At 40.1% G+C, this 23,627-nt stretch overlaps 1 protein-coding gene and 1 pseudogene across 6 annotated transcripts in view; both read right to left on the bottom strand.

Moving 5' to 3' along the window:
* FRYL (FRY like transcription coactivator) overlaps window positions 1–23,627 on the bottom strand; it is a 257,505-nt gene that overhangs the window by 12,674 nt on the left and 221,204 nt on the right. For all 6 annotated transcript variants that reach the window (XM_055339583.1, XM_055339573.1, XM_055339599.1 and 3 more), the window contains 10 exons: window positions 22,792–22,989; window positions 19,563–19,724; window positions 19,366–19,440; window positions 18,850–19,026; window positions 14,822–15,025; window positions 12,876–13,043; window positions 6,532–6,782; window positions 4,308–4,515; window positions 2,090–2,239; window positions 1,117–1,215 (listed from right to left, as the gene is read on the bottom strand). In XM_055339583.1, the coding sequence (XP_055195558.1) occupies window positions 1,117–1,215; window positions 2,090–2,239; window positions 4,308–4,515; window positions 6,532–6,782; window positions 12,876–13,043; window positions 14,822–15,025; window positions 18,850–19,026; window positions 19,366–19,440; window positions 19,563–19,724; window positions 22,792–22,989 (1,692 nt within the window). The remainder of the gene's footprint in view (window positions 1–1,116; window positions 1,216–2,089; window positions 2,240–4,307; window positions 4,516–6,531; window positions 6,783–12,875; window positions 13,044–14,821; window positions 15,026–18,849; window positions 19,027–19,365; window positions 19,441–19,562; window positions 19,725–22,791; window positions 22,990–23,627) is intronic.
* Window positions 385–477, bottom strand: LOC129520773 (U6 spliceosomal RNA; annotated as a pseudogene).

The following is a 23,627-nucleotide window of genomic DNA, read 5'->3' as shown; positions in this document are numbered from 1 at the left end:
TGAGCCACTCAGGTGTGCCATAATTTGTACTTTTTAATGACTGGTCTATTTCATCTAAATTGTCAAATTTGTGTTTGTCAAAAATAATTTGAATTATGTAGCAGTGATGGACATTAATTAGACTTTTTGTGATCCTTCCACAATATATACAAATACCTCTCCTCCAGCAACCCTCAGTTTATTCTCTATAATTAAGAGTCTGTTTCTTGCTTTTGCTTTCTTTTTCCCCATTTTCATTTGTTTTGCTTCTTAAATTCAACATGGGTAAAATCATATGGTATTTGTCTTTCACTGACTTATTTCACTTAGCATTATACTCTCTAGCTCTATCCATGTTGTTGCAAATGGCAAGGTTCCATTCTTTTTTTATGATTCATATTCCGAAGAAATATATTTGTGTGTCATCCTTGCACAGGGACCAAGCTAATCTTCTCTGTATTGTTCCAATTTTAGTACATGTGCTGCCGAAGCAAGCACTACATGTGATGTATATTTAATGCTAATTAATGAAAGATCCATCTATTCTAGGAAAAAAATGTCTACTATATACAGTTTATGTGAAAAGGAGAAAAATTTTTTTCCTGACCCTGCTAGTTGAAAACATTTACTCTCAGGAAACAGAACTAGTGTTGTTGTGCAGTGCCAGATGGGAACTGAAGAAACATTTCTTCACAAGTAATATCTATAATCTACTGTGTGCTTATTTCTCCCTTTGTTTGCCTACATACACATCACAGGAAAAAGATCCTGGCTCTGTTGCAGGTTACAGATTTTCTAGATCACAATAGGACAGGGCACTCTCAGAAATAATGCTTTTATTTCACCATTTGCAATGTTGAAGGCAGCGACGTAGTCTCCACATAGAAGCTTTTTATAAGGCTATCGTGTTCCATTGTGTTCTGAGGCTCTTAGAGGTCTGATTTCTAAAAGCCAGAGATAGGAATTCACTGGACAGAGAGTTCAGAGGGAGGCCCCTTGTTTCTCAGTAAAACCCTGAGGCAAGTGCTAAGAGATCCTCTTTTCTATCTTGGCTGTTTAGCTGCCAAGTTAACATTCCTAGCGTCAAAAGCAAGCTACATTTTTCACATGGTAAAAAAAAAAAAAAAAGAGACTGACCTGCTCAGCTGCTTCTCTTTTGGCATTGTATGTATCCAGGTGTTCTTGCAACTCCAAAACACTGAACTTGAGTGTTTCCAGCAAACCACATGACATCAGCTGTCAAGTCAGAAACATTGATCCAGGTTATCATTTCTCATCAGTCCTAAGACTGACAACTTTTAGGTCATGGAATTTCTGTCAGTTGGTTTTTGGCCTGACTTAGTGCTTAGTGCCAGCGTCCCTTTCCTGAGCTCTCTCCCATACTGAGGGCTGACCTTTCATGGAAACTGAGTAGGAATGTAGTGGGATTTCAGGGATGCCAGCAAGGACAAGTGTGCCTTCAGATGCTTTCAAGAACTGTCTGAGGTGAGAAATGGCACACCAGTATACATCTTAAAGCTAACACCCTTGAAGCTTCTTAAACCTTAATTCTCTAAAAACTTTTTTTTTTTTAAGAGAGAAAAAGAGGGAGAGAGAGAATCTTAAGCAGGCTCTATGCCCAGCATGGAGCCCAATTCAGGGCTTGATCTCACCACCCCGAGATCATGACCTGAGCTGAAATCAAGAGTCAGATGCTTAACTGAGCCACCCAGGAGCTTCTCTCTAAATATCTTAATACATAATCTGTGTGTTTGGAAACAAAATGGGAAGATTGAGCTCTGGGTTCTTCATGGGAGTAGGTCTAGCCCTCTCCTACCCACTTTTATTCAAGAATCAGGGAAAATCAGAGAGTACTCATCTCTAGAATAGGACTCTGGCTTCCCCATCTAGGACTCTGGGAAGGGTGAGGACAGGGAGGGCTCAGAATCAGAAACAGACACAAGTCACTGCATATATAGTACACTGGAATTATATTTTGCTAGATATTTCTAGCCAAATTGAAAATATAAACCTTTAAACACTTCAAAATTCTGAATTGCCTTAAAAAAAATTTACTGACTGGTGCCATTCAAATTTAGTCTTCATAAAAAGCCTTCATATAAAAACTTACTGTTTCAGCATCCACAAAGACTGTTGGGCATTCTGAACACATCATCATCACTTCTAGTGAACTTTTAAATTTGGTACCAATGCGTTGCAGACTTTCACCAAGAAAGCTGACTGCCTCATTAGTTATATCTCCAAACTTTCTTTGAATTGTCTATGGAGAAAAGCATTAAAAAATTTTAGTGTTTCATAAGAAGGCCTTTTTTTCATCGTTAAGATGCATGATTTATAAGTAGGGCAAACTTTATTATAAAACTATTGTAGTGATATACAGAATTCTTTTTTTTTAAATATTTATTTATTTATTTATTTATTTACTTATTTACTTATTTATTTATTTATGATAGTCACAGAGAAAGAAAGAGAGGCAGAGACACAGGCAGAGGGAGAAGCAGGCTCCATGCACCGGGAGCCCGACATGGGACTTGATCCCGGGTCTCCAGGATCGTGCCCCGGGCCAAAGACAGGCGCCAAACCGCTGCGCCACCCAGGGATCCCCCGATATACAGACTTCTAATGGCTGGTCTGTAAATCCATGTTTTTAGGCTCTTCTTTAGGAAATGTTAATTTCCCAAAAATGATCAAAAATTTACAAAATAGTACTACTGAAAAAAGCAACTAAAGATACGTGCCATTCATCTTCCCATTCCTCAGTGTTTTTTTTTTTTTTAAAATTAGGAGAGATAGAAGGAATATATGCTGCACATCATTAGAATTAAAGTCCTTATATGTCTGAAGAATTAGCTCTTCAAGAGTTGTACCTGAAAGAAACTTTCAGGAAATGTAGTTTACTATGCTTGGCTATGGGCTGCCAGGTGATTTAATTAAAGTCATAAAAATGCATTAAGAGCAATATCTTCTCAAAACTCAAGAATTCTCATTAACATAAAATAGTGCCTTACCCATGGTGAGCACTCAGTGAATTAGACTAGATCATCGATGGTATAATTATATGACTAGTTAATGTGTACCTGCCTGTGTATATGTAGCACTGTTAGGTATCACTATGATTTAATAATAATAAGAGCATAAGCTACAATCTTAGGCATCAGGAAACAGAGTATCTTTGGAAAGAAAAAAAAATATGAATGGGAAACCAAGGAGCAGTGCAAAAGTGCAGAATAAATTAAATGCTCCCATTGATGAGCCTAAAGAACTTTCAGGAGGGAGAGACTAGAGAGGGTGGAGTGGCTGGGAAAGCTCCACTGAAAAAATGCACTTAGCCGGGTCTTCCAAGATGCGCAACATGTACTTGGGTCAAGAGTGGTAACCTACCTAAAAGTGGTAGCTAGTTCAGAGCATAAGGACTTAAATGGCATTTCTCTGTGCCTTAGTTTCTCTGGCTACAGAATGCTAAAAATACTCTGTATTTCATAGGTCTAAGAATTAAATAATGTAAAAGCATTTAAGCCACAATGCCAATACCTAGCATGTAGTGAGCACTCAATAAATGTTACCTCATATTATTATTTCTACAGTTGGAAGCAACCTTAGCTAAAATTTTTAAGGTGTGTGGAGACAAAGCCAATTAATTTAGTACTTAATTATAAACTGTTTCATGATATTGACTGTAAACTTTTTGAAGGCAGGGACCATGGTTCTATTTTTTTTTTTCTTGGCATCCTGGATGGATAAAACTTGCTTTCAAGTTTTATTTCAATGATCTGAAGGGAGATATCTCTACTAGTTATTGTATAAATTATCAGCAGTACTATAGTGTCATAAAATTAAGTAGTATCACTATCTTTGGGAAATTTTTTTTTTAAAGATTTATTTATTTTAGAGTGGGGAGGGGAGAGCGAGAGAGAAACCCAAACAGACTCTGCTCTGAGGGTGGAGCCCAACGTGGGGCTTGATCTCATGATCCTGAGATCTGAGTCAAGACCAAGAGCTGGACGTTTAGTGGACTGTGCCATGAAGATGCCCTGGGAGAAAAAAGAGAAAAAAATTATATATATATATATAGGCTGCCAGGTGATTATGCCAGCCCATAAAAATATATATATTTATATTTTTTTTAAAAGAAAATCGATGGGAAGATTAAATTTTGAGGCACTAAGAAAAATAAAAGTAGAAAATAGAATTGGAAAAAAAAAGGGAAAATAGAATTTGAGATACTCATTTTAGATTAAAAAAAAAAACCATAACCTTATCAGGTAATTGTTTTTTTTTTTTTTTTTGTAATTGTTAATATAAATTCAGAAAGCTTTAAAACCACAGACCTGAAACAGCCTGGAAAACACATGAAAAGTAAACACTGCACAGGACCCATCAGTGTCAGACAGCATCTGGTTGACATGGCAGCGCCAGGCCTCTTCCTCATCATCACATGCTACTGGCTGAAAAGCAGCTATTATGGCAGAAAGAAATGGTGATGGTAGAGGTGATGTCTGGACTTCTGGAAAGCCATCTTGCTCTTCTTCATCTTGACTGTTAATACACAATATCACATAATACTATCTTAAAATAGTTTAAGTCACCCAACATAGATTATTTTTATTCAAGTTTACGCACTGATTTAGAAAATATACAACAACCTAAACTTCATAAAGAAGTACAAATAGCAAGATTTCTGTGTTCTTTCTTAGGACTGTTGCAGCCCATCTTTACAGCAACTCTGAAGGTTAGGCTAATATTAGCTCAGTTTTACCATGAGGAAACAAAAAGGTCAGTGAAATTAAGTACTGTGCCTACAGGTTATTGAGTAGGAAATGACAGAGTCAGAATTTGAACCCAGAACTGTGGGTCCAAACCCATTATTATCAGCTTTGACACATACTGGCAGCTCAGCTATTTCATGAGTATATACTATGTGCCTTGCAGTGTGTCAGTAATGGACTGTGGACTCAAAAAAGACCTGGCCTTTTTTTTTTTTTTGAGCAATTTATAATCCCAGCACATCAGATAATACAAAAAAAAAATGGGACAGTGAAAAGAGATGAAGATATGTTTGGGTTGGTCATTCTATAAAGAAAGGGTAATTGTGGATCTTAAAGATGAGGTTGTGTCTGAGTCAGACACTCCATAAAGAAATGCATTACTCAAGGTCTTAAGATTGTGTGTTTCCATGACCACGTAGCTTTCTAAGGCTTTACAGAAATTGTGGAGCAAGCAATTCATGTGGAAGAGAGGGATCTAAGTAAAGATGGGGGAAAAGATAAAAATAAAACAGACATTTGAAGTGAAAACTTAAGATATACCTCAAAAATGTATATCTTTATAATGTCACTGTGGTGACTGATTTTTAAAAAACGTGTTTCTTGGAAGCTTGGGCAGCTAGCTATTTCTCTGTATTTAGTAGAAATGCACTATATTTCATCTTTAATGCTTGACCAAAGGCAATTATTTGGCTTCAACCTTTTAGAAGGCCCAGTAGTTGAGGATTTACCTCCACATCATCTCTGGCACCCTGACTTCGCATGTGATGAATGAATGAGTGACTGCACAGGCTACTGCCGTCCCAACTGGTAACATGAACAAGGCGTATCACCAAGGTTAATGTCTGAATATACACTTTCGAATACAGGAACATATTGTAGATATCCTGAAGAGTGAAAGTCTCCTGTGTGTATGTTATCACTTGAAATACAAATGAATGATTTTTCTTGTAAGACTGAAACTCTGAAATATTTGATGATTACTAAATATTAATTTTTATATAAAAATAATTATCAGGGGGCTTGAAATTACTGAATGGGGCACAGATACACAGTGTATTAAGCTACATACCTTTATAAAAAACACAACTTTGAATAACAAATATTTATAAAACTTACATAAAAGAAAAATACTAGGCATTAGATTACATCATAATTCTAATCATCACAGAACTGTTTGCTGGACACATTTCATAATAGCTACCAAGATTTCTTCTAAGGACTATATGCAATAATCAATGATTCAATTTTGTTAGCTCATGCGTCAAGAAAAGGCCCTCTTTGGGAATTGTTGATACTCTGTGGTCATTTTGAATGTATAGAGCTGGAACATTTTAAAAGGAGTCAGCCAACATCTGACGGTACCAAGAAGTGATCACTTCTGCCCATTGTATAACTCAAACTTTACAACCTCTGACTGCTGATGAGTAAACTATAAAACGATTTTTTGGATACATTTCAGATTCATTTTACTATCACAGAAGTTCATCCCATGATTCATGATTGGTTTTAACAACTGGCCATTTGGCATTTTGCCGAAATAGGTATTTGGTGTGTGTGCTTCTAAATGTAGAATGTTCCTCACTATGCTTTTTCTTTAGGCAAACTGAAGGTCAGTAACAGAGAATAAACCCATCTTAGTCATTTTCTCTTTTAAAATGAAGGTGGTAGGATTATAGGCTAAAACACAGAAATGAAAGTAAGTAAACTGGAATAGAGAGTCCTATTTGGGAAGGGCTTGGAGAGAAGAGGTCATATTACTCTAGTGTTTGTGAAACCATATTCTCACCTAGACAGTCCAGAGAAATCCGCTTCTTCTTCTTCACATCGTTCATCTAATTCTTTCAAAGCTAAGGTAACGTCGTCCTCACAGATGGACTCGGGGTAGCTTTCAGGAGCGAGAGGCTCTGGTATGTCGATGTCTTCTAAGTCAAGAATCCCCCGACACACAAGAGAATCCTGCTGTTCTTGAATTATATATGAACCTTCATCCTCAAAGGCTGTAATAACTTGTTCCTCCTTTAATACTGAACTTGTATCCTGTAAAACAATCACATTTTTTATCAAGTTTAAAAATACTAACAATGTTTTTTTTTTTTTCTAACAATGTTTTATTTTTTACTTCAAGTGTTTAAATTCCAGTTAGTTAACATATGGTATTTGTCTCTCTTACTTTATTTAGCATTATACCCTCTGGCTCCATCCACATCATTGCGAATGGCAAGATTTCATTCTTTTTGATGGTCAGGTAAAATACCATTACACACACACACACACACACACACACACACACATACCCCTTCTTTATCCATTCATCACTTGGGCTCTCTCCATAGTTTGGCTGTTGTTGATAATGCTGCTATAAACATCAGGGTGCATGTACCCCTTTGAATCTGTATTTCTGTATCCTTTGGGTAAATACCTAGTAGTGCAATTACTGGGCCATTGGGTAGTTTTATTTTTGAGGAATCTCCATCCTGTTCTCCAGAATGGCTGCACCAGTTTGCATTCCCACAACAGCGCAAGAAGGTTCCCCTTTCTCTGCATCCTTGACAACATCTGCTGTTTCTTGTGTTAATTTTAGCCAATCAGACATTGTAGGGTGGTATCTCATCATGGTTTGGATTTGTAGTTCCCTGATGATGAGTGATGTTTAACATCTTATGTGTCTGTAAGCTGTCTGGATGCCTTCTGCCCATTTAGCTGGATTATTTTTGGGGGTGTAAGTTCTTTATAGATTTTGGATATCAACTCTTTATGAGATTTGTCATTTGCAAAGATCTTCTCCCATTCCGTAGTCAACACTAATTTTAATGTGAATGGATATTAATCAGTTTGAAAATAAGCACTAATGGTCTCAGTTTTAAGAGTGAAGATCAGCTCCTTTTAAAAGGTGCTTAGTCCTAAGTTACTAGTTAGTTGTATAGTAGTAGTTTCTTTTCTTCTTGGGTCAAAGTAGAATTTTTCTTCCAAAACATGGAAAGTAGTGAAACAGCACCTCACCTCAGATCAGTCTGGGCCTCAGTTTATACATTTGTAAAATTCAACTAAAATATAAATGATTTTTTTTTAATTTATTTATGATAGTCATCACAGAGAGAGAGAGAGAGAGAGAGAGAGGCAGAGACACAGGCAGAGGGAGAAGCAGGCCCCATGCACCCGGAGCCCGACGTGGGATTCGATCCCGGGTCTCCAGGATCCCGCCCTGGGCCAAAGGCAGGCGCTAAACCGCTGCGCCACCCAGGGATCCCTAAATGAAGGATTTTGACCAGATTCTGGGCTGCGTGCTCTGGAATAAATCAATATCTACAATTAGTTTACAATCTAATGGTGGGGTTAGCCTAATATGCAAACGACAATAGTCTAGAGTACATTAAGTGTATGGTAAATATTATGAGCAATACATAAAGGACTACTGGTACTCAAAGAAGGGAAAGATCACATCTGGTTGAGGCATGGAGATGGGTCTCTTTGGAGGAAACATCACTATGATGGGTTTTGACAAAGATGGGTTAGTGACAGTGTCATGGACTGAATGTTTTTATCCTCTCAAAATGCCTATAGTGACACCCTAGCCACCGATGTGGTGTATCAGGAGATGGGACCTTTGGGCAGTGATTAGGTTCCCATGAATGGGATGAGTGCTCTTGCAGGAAGAGGCCAGAGAGCTAGCTAGTTCTTTTTTCTACCATGTATGGACATAGCAAGAAGAGCTACCAGGAAGAAAGGCATCACAACAGTGAACCAGCTGGTACCCCCTGATCTTGGACTCCTTGGCCTCTAGAACTGTGAGAAGTAAATCTCTACTGTTGATAAGCTACCTGGTTTCTGGTATTTTGTAACAGCAGCTCAAGCTGACCAAGACAACAATTCAGGGAAAAGGACTTCGAAGATAGGAATGGGGGACACCTGGGTGGCTCAGCGGTTGAGCATCTGCCTTTGGCTCAGGTCATGATCCCAGAGTCCTGGAACCGAGTCCCACATTGGGCTCCCTGTAAGGAGCCTGATTCTCCATCTGCCTGTGTCTCTGCCTCTCTCTCTCTCTGTTTCTCATGAATAAAAAAACCTTTAAAAAAAAAAAAAAGAGGAATGGCATAGAAATGTGGGGGGAAAACAAAGTATATTAAGGGAACACTGGTCTGGAGTTAGTTAAGCAGGGAAAGTAGCAAATTCTGACTTGGCACAGAACAGCACTCTTTAAATAATATAGTACAATTAATTCCTTAGTCATTTCAAAAACTTATATTCAATATACTGTATTTGCATCTGAAATTTTTTAAAAAAGATTTGGCCATTAAAGTGGTATGCATTAGTTATTGGAAACAGTTTGTAAAATTTCTACACCTAGAAATTTTATTAGCATTGATTTTTCCTTCTACATCAGTTTGAATATACCATGTTGATTTAACCCACCAAACTTCTTTAATGTTCTCACTTTTCTTTAGTTTCTACCTGTATTAGGTTGACATCTGTTATTGAATAATACTTAGAAAATAGATGTTTTATCTATAATTATTAACATATACTATATGGTGGAATTTTCTAGGCCACTTAGATTTCATGAAGAGGGTGCTTTATGTACATTATGAGAATTGAATTTTCTTGAACTTTCTTTTTTTTTTAATTTATTTATTTATGATAGTCACAGAGAGAAAGAGAGGCAGAGACAGAGGCAGAGGGAGAAGCAGGCCCCATGCACCGGGAGCCCGACGTGGGATTCGATCCCGGATCTCCAGGATCGCGCCCTGGGCCAAAGGCAGGCACCAAACCGCTGCGCCACCCAGGGATCCCTGAACTTTCTTATTACACACTGCTGCGTATGTGTGCATACAGATCACACATACAATTTACATTCAAAGACCCATATCCCATAAGGAATAATTTCTGCTATCTATGAAGTGGTAACTATTATAAATACTAAAAGTTGTTGAAAAAAAAAATACTAAAAGAAATTCCTCTGTGAAGGATTCTCTAATAAATGCAAGTGAAGAACTTAATCCTTAACAGCTCAGGGTATAATTTGTATATATTAATAAAGACGAAAGGAGCAAATGGGTCTAAAGTTTCTGTCATGACATGACATGCTTTAGCCTATTCTGTTTTATCTTCTTGATATTAACATAATTTAAGGGGGGGGAAAACCCCTCTCAATTCTAGGAATGGATTCTCCCTTTAATTCATGAAATATTTCACCTATTAAAATTAACTCTTCCTTTTAAGAAATTGGTTTAAAAAACAGAATTATGGTTTTATTTCATTATCTTGGTGTTTTCATGCCTTTTTTTTTTTTTTTTTTAAGGGCCGTTTGAGGTCATTTGATACTGTTTGGCAAGCCAGGGTAAAACAAACTAGGTTAAAATTCCTAATAAATTCCTGTGGACAGCCATTCTTTTGGTGATAATTTTAAAGTCAATAGAACTGTTTCTACATGAAATACTATGGTTTATGAATATCTCCTTCCTCCTCACTCACCATGCCACAAAGCTTATACTGAAAATGAAACCCACGACTGGAAAAGGAAATAAACCTAGTAAAGTGAGGTGTTTTTCCTTTATATATATAAAAAATATCATCAGGATCTTTAGAATGCCTTGGAAACAAGCCATAAAATACAGTCCTGTTGGATAAATGGTTGTCCCAACTGAAATAACACAGTTTCCAATATATATGGAAATATATGTGCATTTCCAATTTATCCCCAATAAATATGATTTCTTATCAGTAGTTTTCTGTGATTATAGTTATTTTAATAACCAAAAATAAGACTTCCTATTTGTCAAGTAAGCAGAATGACAACAGGTAACCATTAACCTTACTGCTTTTGTTACGAAGGTATTTCTAGTATCAACCTGTTTTCCATTGTTTCTAATGAGACCTTTTCACAGGCCACGATCCAGACCAGACAGACGACAGATTAGGAATTAACACTCCTGTGACAAGTCTTCCACCAACCAAAAGGAACAGTCTATTTAAGGTGCATCTCTAAGTCAGCCGGCTCTCTCCCAGAAACACTCATTTTGTGCACTCTTCCTCCAGGCCCCCTCATCTCTTGCTGACACTCCTCTGGTCCGTCTCCCCATCTCAGCCCGCCCCCCCCCCCCCGCCTCGCCCCGGTCCACCCTCCACACCTCTGACCCCACTGAAACACAAAGCAGACCATCCCTTCCCCTGACCACAGGTGCCTGGCCTGCAGGCTTCATGTGACAGGTACTAGATACTACATGCTAGAACCTACTATCCTTTTTCCACACACATGCAAAAGAAAGATTAAAAAAAAAAAACAAACAAAATCTGATCATGTCCCTCTTCTGCCTAAAATCCTCCGATGGTTACGGGCAGTGTGGCTCTAGGATTGGCCCTCGAACGTCTTGATCCAGCCTCTCCTGCTCGCTATGCTCCAGCTCAAGGGCCGGCTTGTTATTCAGCTGCATGGGAGGTTGGGGTGGGGGTGCGGGGGGCCCGCTGTCACTGCTGCTTCCTGAGCCCTGATCATCTTCCATGCACATCTTCCTTCCCTTAGGTTTCCACCTCAAACGCCCCTCTCTCCCTCACCAATTTCACATTACTGTCAGAGTTTCTTGGTATGACTAAGAGGATGATCACTTTCTGATGTATTATTTATGTTTTATTTGTTTTACCGGTTTATCATTTCTTTTACTAGAATTAAGCTCCATAAAGCCAGGAGCCTATGTTCCACATAGTGTCAGGTGCCCAGTGCCTAGAATAGTGACCAGACGCAGCAGGGACTCGGTAAGTCCTGGTTCAATCACTGACTACTTGCATGCCCTGTATTCTCATCTTAGGTGCCTGGTACGGTGCTTGTCATGGAACAGCTATCTCTTGAAACAATGAGAAGTCATGACTTTTGAACATCTTGAGGTAAAGTCTAAGTCTTCAGTGTGACAGGTAGGAGGACCCTTTGCATCTTAGACCTGCCCAACTCTCCTTTCCCTCCTCTTCTTTCTCCCATTTCGTTCTCTAGAAATACTCAATTTCTTGCTGTTGCCTGAACAAACCATGTTATTTCACGTTGCCATGTCTTTCCACAGGGTGTCCCGGTTGCCATGAAGCCTGTCCTTTACCACCTTCACCTGAAGGTACAGATGATCAGTCTCTCCTGAGTTTTCACAGAGCCAGACATGGCTATTACTAAGTTGTTCGTATGCATGTGTCTTTTCTTTTTTTAACCTCGTCGGTCTTCCTTAATAGCCAATGCACCCCCTGAGAGTAGGGTCACCATGCCTTAGTCATCTTTCAAGCACCTAACTCAATGCCTGGCATGTAGGAAAATCTCAGTATTTGCTGAGTTATATAAACGTAAGCCATACTAGCCATACATTTAAAAATGCTTTCATCTCAAGCTTTGATTGCTGTTAAAAAATGTAAAATCCACTGTAAGCTCAATAATATAATTCAACTAACTAAAGTAATGAGATCTAATAATATTAATTTGGTCAACCATAAAAAAATGAATATTTTCCTAATATTTACCAAAGCATTAAAGCACATGACAACTATAACAATTATAGTAAAAAAAAAAAAGTATATCTAATAATCTTAACAACAACAACAACAACAACAACAAAAATACTAAGAAAACTAATACTTACTTATTTTTGGTCAGTCATTAGCTTGGAATCTGGCTCACTTCTCACAGGCCTTTCCAAAAATCATAAACTAGTAGTTTTGAAAGGTTTCATTTAACCCACTGCTAACACAGCTGGCCTGAGGTTTTAATCCCAATCATAGCACCAATCACATAAACCCAAACACAAAGCAAAAAGTGAAAGGAAAACAAAAGTGATCCTTCGAAGAAGATACAGCACCAAGGAAGATGCTCACCATCCCCAAGGAAGCGTCTGCACATTGACCTAAATCACACTCTGCAACACAAAATGCTCATTAAAAACACTCCAGATTATTTTTAACCTGTAGGAGGTCATTGCCCTGGTGACTTTTTTTTTAAATGATCAGATTTGACATTTCATGTAAAACAACCCCACAGGTTAGAAATACTGGAAACGAATCAAATAATTAGTGTATGAGGTGAAAACTCCTCTGGCAGAAAAGCGAGGAAGGCAGCAGCTAGAGCGAGCCCGGATTGGCCATGCCCCCGCCCGCGCCTCGCCCCACCTCAGGCAGCTGGCTGTTAGCAGTATCTAGAGAAGCCTCCAAACTCGGGGTCCCAGCTCTCAGGGGAAGCGCGTCCTCTGCCGAGGCGCTGCCCGTGGAATCCTGTGACTGAAGCAGCAAATCGGGCAGCTCAGGCGAGGCCTCGTCCGCGGCACCGTCGCTGGTTACCTGCAAGGAGAAGGGGAGGTGAGGCGGGGACATGGGGCTGTGGCCGAGCTGCTCACCTGGCCACGGCCGCGCACCTCACGCTCCCCCAGCAGAAGCCACCCAGCGGAGGAGCTCCCCGGTGCTGGGCCTCCTCGGCAGGCGACAGGCGCCTCTCTGCAGTCACCCTGGCGGCTTCGGGTGCTGCGAGGTTGTGGGTGCGGGGCTCGTCTGTGGCTGCAGCACCCAGCAGCACCGAGAAGCATGAGCAGTGCCCGGCAGCACCGAGCAGCACCCAGCAGCGCCCAGCAGTACCGAGCAGCATGAGCAGCGCCCAGCAGCACCGAGCAGCATGAGCAGCACCCAGCAGTACCGAGCAGCATGAGCAGCGCCCAGCAGCACCGAGCAGCATGAGCAGCACCCAGCAGTACCAAGCTGCATGAGCAGCGCCCAGCAGCACTGAGCAGCATGAGCACACCCAGCAGCACCCAGCAGCGCTGAGCAGTGTCTGGCAGGACCCAGCAGCACCGAGCAATGCCCAGCAAAACCAAGCAGCACCCAGCAGTGCCAAGCAGCACCAAGAAGCACCAAGCAGTGCCCAGCAGAACTGTGCAGTGCCCAGCAGCATGAGCAGCACCAAGCAGCACTGAGAAGCAGCAAGAAGGACTGAACAGCGCCCAGCAGCGCCCAGCAGCACTGAGCAGCGCCCAGCAAAACCAAGCAGCACCCAGCAGCACGAGCAGCACCAAGCAGCACTGAGGAGTGCCAAGAAGCACTGAGCAACACCCAGCGGTGTCCAGCAGCACGGAGCAGCACCCAGCAGTGCCCAGCAGAACCAAGCAGTACCCAGCAGCACAAGCAGCACCCAGCAGCACAAGCAACGCCCAGCAGCTCCAAGAAGCACCAAGCAGTACTCAGCAGCGCCCAGCAGCACCCAGCAGCGCCCAGTAGCACCGAGCAGTGGCCAGCACCAAGCAGCACCCAGCAGTGCCCAGCAGCACTGAGCAGCACCCAGCAGCACCACAGCACTCAGCAGCGCTCAGCACCTAGCAGATTCTCAAGAAGCAGCGTTCACCAGCAAGCAGCCACATAAGCCCAAACGGGCACCAAACAGACAACTTTCCATTTCGCTGAAAGCCCCCGCCGTCCCCGGCAGACTGAGCACACCCTGCACGGAGCCGCGGGGTTCCAGTGACCGGAGTGGCGCAGGTGGGCTCCGTGCGAAGAGGGTACAGCCTTTGGGCTGTGTCAGGGTGGCCCGCCCGATTCCTGCTCATGGGCATCCTCCCCCTCACTCTCTGCGTTTCTGAGCAGACACCCTACTGTTGCAGCCTTGGGCACTCCCTCTGTGGTCTCCCCCACCTCGCCGGGGGGCTTCCAGTCGGAACCCCCACATAACTGACTTGATCTGGAAAGGCACAGAAGTTGTGCTCCATCTTTCCACGCTAACTAGGAAAGAAAAGCGGGCAGCCAAGAAAGCAGTGCTGGTGTCCACACTGATGGCAAAAGCACGTGTCATTCAAGACGAGGGCCTCCAGAAATGTCCAGAAGGACTCGCCATCACTAGAGGAGGAAACCGTCTTAGCTGCAAAGGGGTGCGCAACCTCAATGTAAATGTGGAGTTCTGTTACTAACAGAACGCTCCGTTAGCGGGGCACTTCTGTATTTTTCCTTTCAGCGTGTGCCCTTTACCCAAAGTGAAAGGAAAATCAGAAAATCGAGAAACGCTAATTACTAAGTTGGAAGTTTAAGAGGAAAGTGAGACCAACTGTCGCTGTGTAAGAAGGTAGGGAGCCGTATACCATCTGCGTCCGGGAGAGTATCTGGCTTGCTGTGAGCGCCGCCTCCTCTTCCGAGGACTCGTCTGTATCCTCCTGGTTGGTCAGGTTCAGGCTGGGGGTGCTGCTGGAGCACTGGTACTCCTGGAGGGAGGGGGTGTCCCCTTTGTCAATACTGTCCAGCGAGCGCCTGCGGACTCCCCAGTTGAAATTGTCCATGCTTTCACCCTGGAAAGGAAAGACGTGATTTCTAAGACCTCAGATACATGTGCATATGGCGAACATAATACACCAGGAAAACAAACCGAGATGAAAAATACTTAATGCATCATCATAAGCAGAGTTTCAATCAGCCCTTCAATTTCTCAAAACTTTTAAAACATTGTTAAATATTTATACTTAAAGATCAAAATATGTGGTCGATCCTGCTGTAGCTAAATAATTTTCTCGACTTTCTATCTTGTATGACTGGGGACCAACTGAACCTACTACCTAGGCCATTTCTATTCTAAGACACAAACACAAATGAGACCACGAAGAAGACAAATACGTCACAGATGACAACACATAAACAATCCACAACACCAGGCTGCAACTTACCTGCAGTTCCTGGTTAGCAAAAAGGAAAACACACAGAATTAGAAAGAACGAAGACAAACATTTAAATATACACTACACTTTGGGGGAAAACTCTGTGATTTCTCAAACCCAAAGACTGATTCAAGCTCTGGATTAAGCTCTGAGTAGGAAGCCAACATGTGATTCAGATTACTTTTTTATGCAAGATATATTATGAAGAAGTCAGAGACAGACACTTAGAACAACATTTCTATGATACACTCTGGCAACACGAACTTTAAGAAAATCTTCAAAATTTACATGGATTTAGTACTTGATACGATGCAAAACTGACTTAAAATACCCACATTCAGTTGACAACATACAGGGTCACAATTATTTTAGTCTGGAGGATGGTTCTGGCCAAACCCATTTTTTTTTTTTAATACAAAATAGTTAAAGCTCAAAGTTACTGAGACATAACCAAGAGGAAATAGGGCAGATTTCAACTGCACCCTACTTAGGGGATTTATAGAAGTGATGTTTCTATTACTCTAAACTGATCCTCCTTTTACAAGGATATAGTTCTTATATTGTCTCTTAATCCCGGTTATGACAAATTTCAGGGAGTTGAGAAGCAAAATAGGATTTGTGTTCCTTTTCTCAAGAGGGACTGTCCAGAATAGAGACTCTCAAAGCTTTTTTTATTTTTAAATAAAGCAAAGGAATACTTATTTCAAGTGAAATTTAAAATGGAAATCAACCGTGCAAAAGTGATGAACAAAACCCAATCTGCTCTCGCTGAAAAAAGGTAGCCAGGAGCTCTGCCCATTTGTCTCTTGGATCTTTCCCTGTTTCTCAGGGTATTAGAAGCCCTGCAGGTCAAAGTTTGAAAAGTCACCTTCCTACAAGATATCTCAAATATTATTACGTAGCATAGCAATGGCAATGGCAATAGCCCTCCATATTTATTTGGTGAATGAATGAATACACACTAGGAGCTTTCAAGATTGGGGGGTATTTTAGAAGTTTAATTAGTGGTTCCATTTGTTTTATAGCAAAGTTATTTCCTGAGACCATGTTTTAAGCAAGACGGTATTTAGGTTTTTAAAAACCTCTATTATTTGATTTGCCTAATTCTGAGGCATCAATTAACACTACCCTCCCCCAAATCACTCTGACTTGAATTAAAGACAAAACTACATTAAGCATCTTTAACTTAATTTGACTAAGGTTCTACTCAAAAGCCATATTTATTGGGGCGCCTGGGTGGCTCTAATGTTTAAGTGTCAGACTCTTGATTTCATCTCGGGCCATAGGGTCGTTGAGATCAAGCCCTGCACTGGGCTCCGTGCTGGGTGTGGAGCCTGCTTAGGATTCTCTCTTTCCTTCTCCCCCAACTCTCCCTTTCAAAACAAAACAGAACTCAACCATATTTATTACTACTGACGTATTAGGGTGTAGGATAAGCTTGGAAGCATTTATAGAGTTCTTTAAAAAAAAAAAAACAAATGAAATGAATAACCTTACCATTATACACAAATCAAGAGCCTATCTGCTTTTAGAAATTTTAAACTCTCAAATGAAAAAAGCAAATAATTGCAACAGAATTTAGAAACTGCTCATGCCTTTGAGGTAGGACAACAAGCCTCTTCAATCCATCATACTTTCTGCCTCGTTATTCAAGTCAGTCCTATTACCTACAACGTGTTTTTCAAACTGGGGATGTGAAATCAATTTTAGAGGGTGATGACCTGCCATATTGGAAAAAAAAGAAAGAGAATAGGAAATATCAGTGTGCACAACAGATAAAGCAAGGCAGCTTTTTTTTTTTTTTTAAATATAATCTCTGTGCCCAGTGTGCCCAGACTCATGACCCCAAGGTCAAGAGTTACACACTCCACTGACTGAGCCAGCCAGGTGCCTCACAGCTGCATAGTCTTGAAATTTTAATTTAATTTTTAAAAATAGATTTATTTATTTTATTCAACAGAGAGAGAGAGAGTGCACACGAGCAGGGGGGAAGACGGGGCAATCTTCAAGCTGACTCCCCACTGAGCACAGAGCCCCACACGGGATTCCATCCCATGACCCTGAGACCACGACCTGAGCTAAAAACCAACACCTGGAGGCTTAACCGACTGAGCCACCAGAATGCCCAGGAACTTTCATTTTAATGCTGTTTGGATTTAGATACTTGGACATGATAGAAAATATATTAACTATGGATCACAGTTTTAAAAAAAAAGTTTAAAAGCCACTTCCTTACGAGGTGCTGAATAATTCTGGTTTTGGGGCTCCTGCAAACTGGGTCTTTGGGAACATGTACACAGTGAACCATCCCACGGAAGCCTGCACAGCTCCCAAACTAGCACAAAGGCATTTGGTCCGACCCCGAGCCACCATGTGCATATCCTCCCATGTGTAAGGGAGGCTGAAGCATATAGGAGGACCTCCCTAACTGGTCTCCTCTCAGCAACTAATGTACGACATGGCAGTGTTCACTTGCTTTGAACACTGCTGCATGTGGACAGAACCATCTGCCAGAGACTCGCAGAGAAGGGCAGAGCCTCGCCAACTGCAGAGAAAGATCAGAGACCTCGCTGAGCCTTATCTAACTCTGGGCTATCTCAGCTCTGTAAGCTAATAAATCCACCTTTTGAGTTAGATTTTCCATTTCAAAATCATCTAAAGTGACACACAACTATCAACTTAATCTAGATGGAATCAATTTAGAGGAGAAAGCCCTCCGGTGACGCCGGCTAAATGAAAATGAGTCACTTGAGGGAGCTGGCTACATCATGACAAAGAAAATGGTGAGGATGTCGCAGGTACAATCTTGGTCATTTGCCACAGGAGAGAGTTCTAGAGAGCCGAAGCTTTTGTAATCACGTAAGTTCATTTAACTTAATTTAGTGTGTTTGTACATATATTTTTAAATGGTGTCTGATAAATTTTAATATAATTTTTTACCACTTTGCTGCATATTCATTTGTTTGGCTCATGCAACACATTTAAGTCTGAGCATACCCTAAATTAAAGACCTACTTTGGAAGAAACCACTTTTCACTTTTTATTTTTTGGGGAAAAAAATAAAAATTAAGATTTCCTCTTTCCTCTTTTGTTTCAGACTACTTCTATTGACTAATGGTACTGGTCACATTTAGTTGCCAATTTAGATTTTTACTTTTTTTTTTAATACTTATGTATGTACATATATGTATATAGTTTCAAGTTTTTGTTTAAACTCCAGTTAGTTAACATATAGTGTAATAGTGGTTTCAGGAGTAGAATTTAGTGATACATGATTTCCATACAACACCCGGTGCTCATCACAAGTGCCCTCCTTAATTCCCATGACCCATTTAACCCGATTTTTACCTTCTTGACCTTACACTGACCTTAATAAGTAAGATCCTATGGTCAAATCCTTAATTCTCATACACTTGCAACTGTAAACTATAAATATGATAACGGAGAGCCCACATCCTTACCTCTGCATCTTCCAATTCAACATCTAAAAAGTCAAAGTCCTTAAAAACGCCAAACTGTTGTTCACTGCTATTATCCTCCACAGCTACTTCTTCCTCTTGAATCATGTCTTCTGTTGTAGAAATTAGGCTGGTCTGTTGGTCACCGACTTCCAAATCCTCATTAGAAGAAAATACAACCTGACCGCCAGCCGAAAAAAAGAAAAAGAAAAAAAAAAAGGCCATCCATCAGCTTTGTCACTGTGTAGGAGACATTGGTGCCCTAAAAGCCACCGCAGGCCTCATCTGTTAGTGAACTCAGAGCTTTCATCTGGTTTTCAGGCTGAAGTCTAACTGGCTAAATACTTAGCTAACATAACTGCCAAGTGCCACACAGACAAGTAGCATCTTTTTCATTCTTAGTTAATGCTATAAAGTAAGGGGAGTTAGAAAGGCAAACAAGGAGACAGAAGAATTTCCATTTCTTCATGGGCTAACAGGATTTTTAACACCTTTCCACATGCTGTCATGATTACTCACTGATGGGTTCTTTGGAAGACCAGATTCTGGACCACAGAGAGATAGCACATTCATTAGCTTTTCTCTTGTTCTTCGCTAAGGAAAAGAAAAATAATTCAAATGTTAGGATTACCAGTAAATAAGACAAATTCTCAAACTGTCATACAACAAAATGGATTCTTCTATAAATGTTCAGTTTTGATGCTGTTTCCATGTACCTGTGATAACTGTGGCCTTTTCCAACTAACAGGAACCAAGGCATTAGAATTAGAACCAGAGGAAGTGGAGGAGGTACTCCTAGTAACGGCGATAACTTTTGGTTTCCCATTTCTTCCAGCTGCGCTATGCTGATCACCATATTTATTTCCAATAATTGGTGTCTGCAGAGAAACAAAAATGGTAGTGTCTGACTCAGATATTTCAACATAAAAGGATTAGCAGTGTATCTACCTATAAGGACATTTTTAAAAATAAACAACCAAAAAACAAAGGGTGAAAGACACTAAGCATGAAGTAGATGTTACAAAAAGCAAAGATAATGATGTCCTTTTCTTATATGTATTTTTTAAAGTTTATTTATATATTTAAGTCATCTCTATACCCAACATGGGGCTCAAAATCACAGCCCCAAGATGAAGAGTTGCATGCTTCTCTGAGCCAGCCAAGCATTGCCTGTGAGGTCTTTTTTTTTTTTTTAATCAGGAGACTTGACTTTATTGAAAATGACTCTCTGAGAAGACTATCAGAGACCTTATTCCTATTTTAAATAGGGACTGCTTTCTTTAAAATCAACACCTCCACGTCTCCCCCCAGGATTATAAAATATATCCTCTTTGAAAGCTCAGAAAATATGAAAATGATTTTTAAAGAATCACTTGTAGTCTTATCACTCAGATTGAACGTCTATTAACATTTTGGTGTTTTTTTCAATGCGTATTGTTTTTTTTTTTTAAAGATTTTATTTATTCATGAGAGACACACACACACAGAGAGGGGGGCGGGCAGAGACACAGGCAGAGGGAGAAGCAGGCTCCATGCAGGGAGCCCGATGTGGGACTCGATCCCGGGTCTCCAGGATAACGCCTGGGCTGAAGGCGGTGCTAAACCGCTGCGCCACCCAGGCTGCCCTCAATGCGTATTGTTATATGTGCTTCAGTGTTGTGCTTTTGCAAATATTCAAGCTAAGTAACAACTCCAAAGAGGAAGATATCTGTGTAGCTTCTTACTACAAATCTGGTGTATAACAGTTCCAAATTTATATCAGTAAAAAATTCTAGGATTATCCAAAACTCATTTATATTTATTTTGGCTTTGTGAAGTGTCTTGAATTTGCATTTGAAAATAATATTGAAGCTCATTTGCATGCCATACAAGTCCCTTTATGATGTGGTTCCTGCTTACCTCCCTAAACCTCAACTTCTATCACACCCGCCTGAACTTCACACTCCAGCAAAACTGAACTTGCTATTGTTTTCCAAACACACCATGTTCTTATGGACCTATGTTTTGGCACATGCTGCCCCCCTTTGCGTGGAATATTCACCAACCGACCAAGCCCATGATCATCTTTTAATGGGGACTCCAGACTTCCAAAGAGGCTTTCCCTGATATCACACATCTGGGTAATTATATGTTGACATTTGGCACGTGTTGATTTGTTTATGTGGCCGTCTTCCCTATTACATGTGAGCCCCCTGGACTTTGTGTATTCATCTCTGCTCTTCCACTATATCTCTACTGCCTGTACATAGCAGGTACTCATTTTTGATGAAACAAATTGAAATTAAGCATATCAAGTGTTTTGAGAATTCTTATCACTGCTCTAGACAAGATTAGGAAAAGAAAAGCCTGATTTCCTCATCATATTCCTATGCTATGTGCTCCATGACAGAATTCTGATATTAACTAAAAAGTTAGCAATAAACAGTTTTCTTTCTATCTTAAAAAACAGAGCCCACAAAGCTCTGGATAAATTCTAATACCAAGGCTAAACAGTAAAAAAAAAAATTTTAATCTATGTGATCCTAATCGACACAAGAGTGATCAGATCTTCCATTTTTATTTTTCTCAACTTCCTTACAATCCTTATTCAGTAAGTTCCTTCTTGAAAAATTCCTTCTTTGGCTTCTAAAAGATGATTTTAATGGCTTCAAGGCCAATAAGAATGGTTTCAGGTACTGGAACAAAAATTGGGGGTTCCTAACAAGGGCAACAATTTTTATGTGAGATTTATGTTAAATATGTGACATAATAAAGGGTCCAGGTTCCGTTTTCACTGGGGCCTTGTGTCTCTCTTTAAAGTTTTGGGTTTCTCAGGTCTTAGTTTATACTAGTTTTATTTTTCCTTTCACAATTTTAACTGTCCATTTATAAAACACTAAAGACCTTAAATTGTTACTTCCACCTGTTTTCCTCTAAAACTTCAGATCTTAAAATCTAACTGCCTACTAGGCAGCTCCATTGTTGTCTTAGTGTCAGAGTTAGTCAGTGTACCCAAGACTGACCTCATCACCCTCCACCCTCCCCTTCCTGCTAAGATCTGTTCTCCTTGCCTTCTCTTCTCAGTCTCTCTGAAAGGTCCCAACATTCATCTAGTTGTCAAAGCAGCTGTCCTCAATGCCTCTTCCTTAGTACCTCCTCTCCTTCCCATGAAATCCCATTTATGACTTCTTAGTCTTTCTGAAAACCATCCCGACCCTCTTCATTTCCCGTGCAATTGCCCAGAGACAACCAACATTATCTTTTCATTATTCTAACAGATTCCTTATTGACTTCCCTCTCCTCCACCCTGGTACTCTTCCATCCTGTTACCAGAGTAAACTTTCCAAAATGCAAATCCTACAATTTCCACTCCAGTTAAAAATTCTTTTTTTTTTTCATTTTTTTTTTCAGTTAAAAATTCTTTAAGAGCTTCTACTGCTTCCAGATAAAACCATCTTATTAAAATGCATGCAAGATCCTCATGCTCTTGCTCCTTCCTGTGCCTTCGTTTCATCTCCCATCATACTCTATACCTCCATTTTCTATAGTCAGCACTTAAGGTATATTATAAATTGGAAATTTCCAGAACACCAGGCTTTCTCACACTTACAAGGTTTCATTCATACATGCTGCTTTTTCTTGCATTAAGCTTTCCTCCCCAAACATCCATATATGCCTGTCTAGGGTTACTTTATCTTTCAACACTCAGATCAGGGTAGATGTACATGCTGTATTGTATCTTCCTACAGTACTTCTAACTTGACTTCCAACCAAGGCACTTATCACAATGTTTATTTACCCATTTCCCCAAGAGTCTGTAGGCTTTCCCTAAGGACAAGGCTTTCCCACACCCCACCCCATTTTCACAGCACCTGTCATGTGTCCTGGTGAGTTACGAGCTTAATTGACACTTGCTGAATCAGAGAATGAATAGATGAACAAATGAAAATTTCTAATAGAAATTACCTCAGATATATCAAAATGAAAATCTAAAGTCTTCCCAGGCAACTCCTTTGAGACATTATTGAAAATCTTGGTGAAGGATATTTCAGGAGAACCTATATCTCCTCCATAGGTCTTGGGGATATCATTGGGTACAACAAGACTTGCAGAGCGAGACACCACCAGTTTTAATATGTTAAGGGCTTCCTTCCAATAAGGACTCTGGTTTAAAAAAATAGCAGACATTAAGAAGTTATGAATATATATTTAGTATACACTGTAAACAATGAAAATATTGTTTCTATAAAAACTTCTGTAAATCATTTTTACTTTAAGATCCTTAACAGAAGGTCTGAGTTAAAACAGGTAAGAAAATTATTTTTCTATTGTTAGATTTATAAAATATCATATATACCATAATGCTACTAACTCAGGATATCTTGCATTTCTCCTAGTAAGTGCTTTGTAAATATTAACTTAGAAAGTGTAATAAAGTAATCTGGCAGTCGTGGTAAACAAAGGGGTAGTATATATATATACTTTATGGATGAATGGAGACAAGACAATTTTTAATGCATACTTTCTTTTTTTGACATAAAAATATTTAAAAAACTAAAATAGTTTTAGATGTTTTTTTGATGACCCAAGCTTAAATCTGAATGGTAGGATTGGTATGATTCCTCATTTTGATTAATCATATCAACTAAAGTGATGTTCTCGGGGTTTACGGAGTTGCATAGGGTGAGGTTTTTCCCCTGCATATGTAGCTATATTGCCCTCTGATTTGCCCAGTGGACTACAAAGAGGCCAGGTTGTTTGAGTTATTGAGGTCTTTGAGTTATTTTTCTTTTAGTTTTGTG

Source organism: Nyctereutes procyonoides, unplaced genomic scaffold (genome assembly GCF_905146905.1).
Source record: "Nyctereutes procyonoides isolate TBG_1078 unplaced genomic scaffold, NYPRO_anot_genome, whole genome shotgun sequence".
In the NCBI taxonomy this organism is placed as follows: Eukaryota; Metazoa; Chordata; class Mammalia; order Carnivora; family Canidae; genus Nyctereutes; species Nyctereutes procyonoides.
Note: the sequence above shows the minus strand (reverse complement) of the source record. Positions and strands in the feature narration are given on the sequence as shown.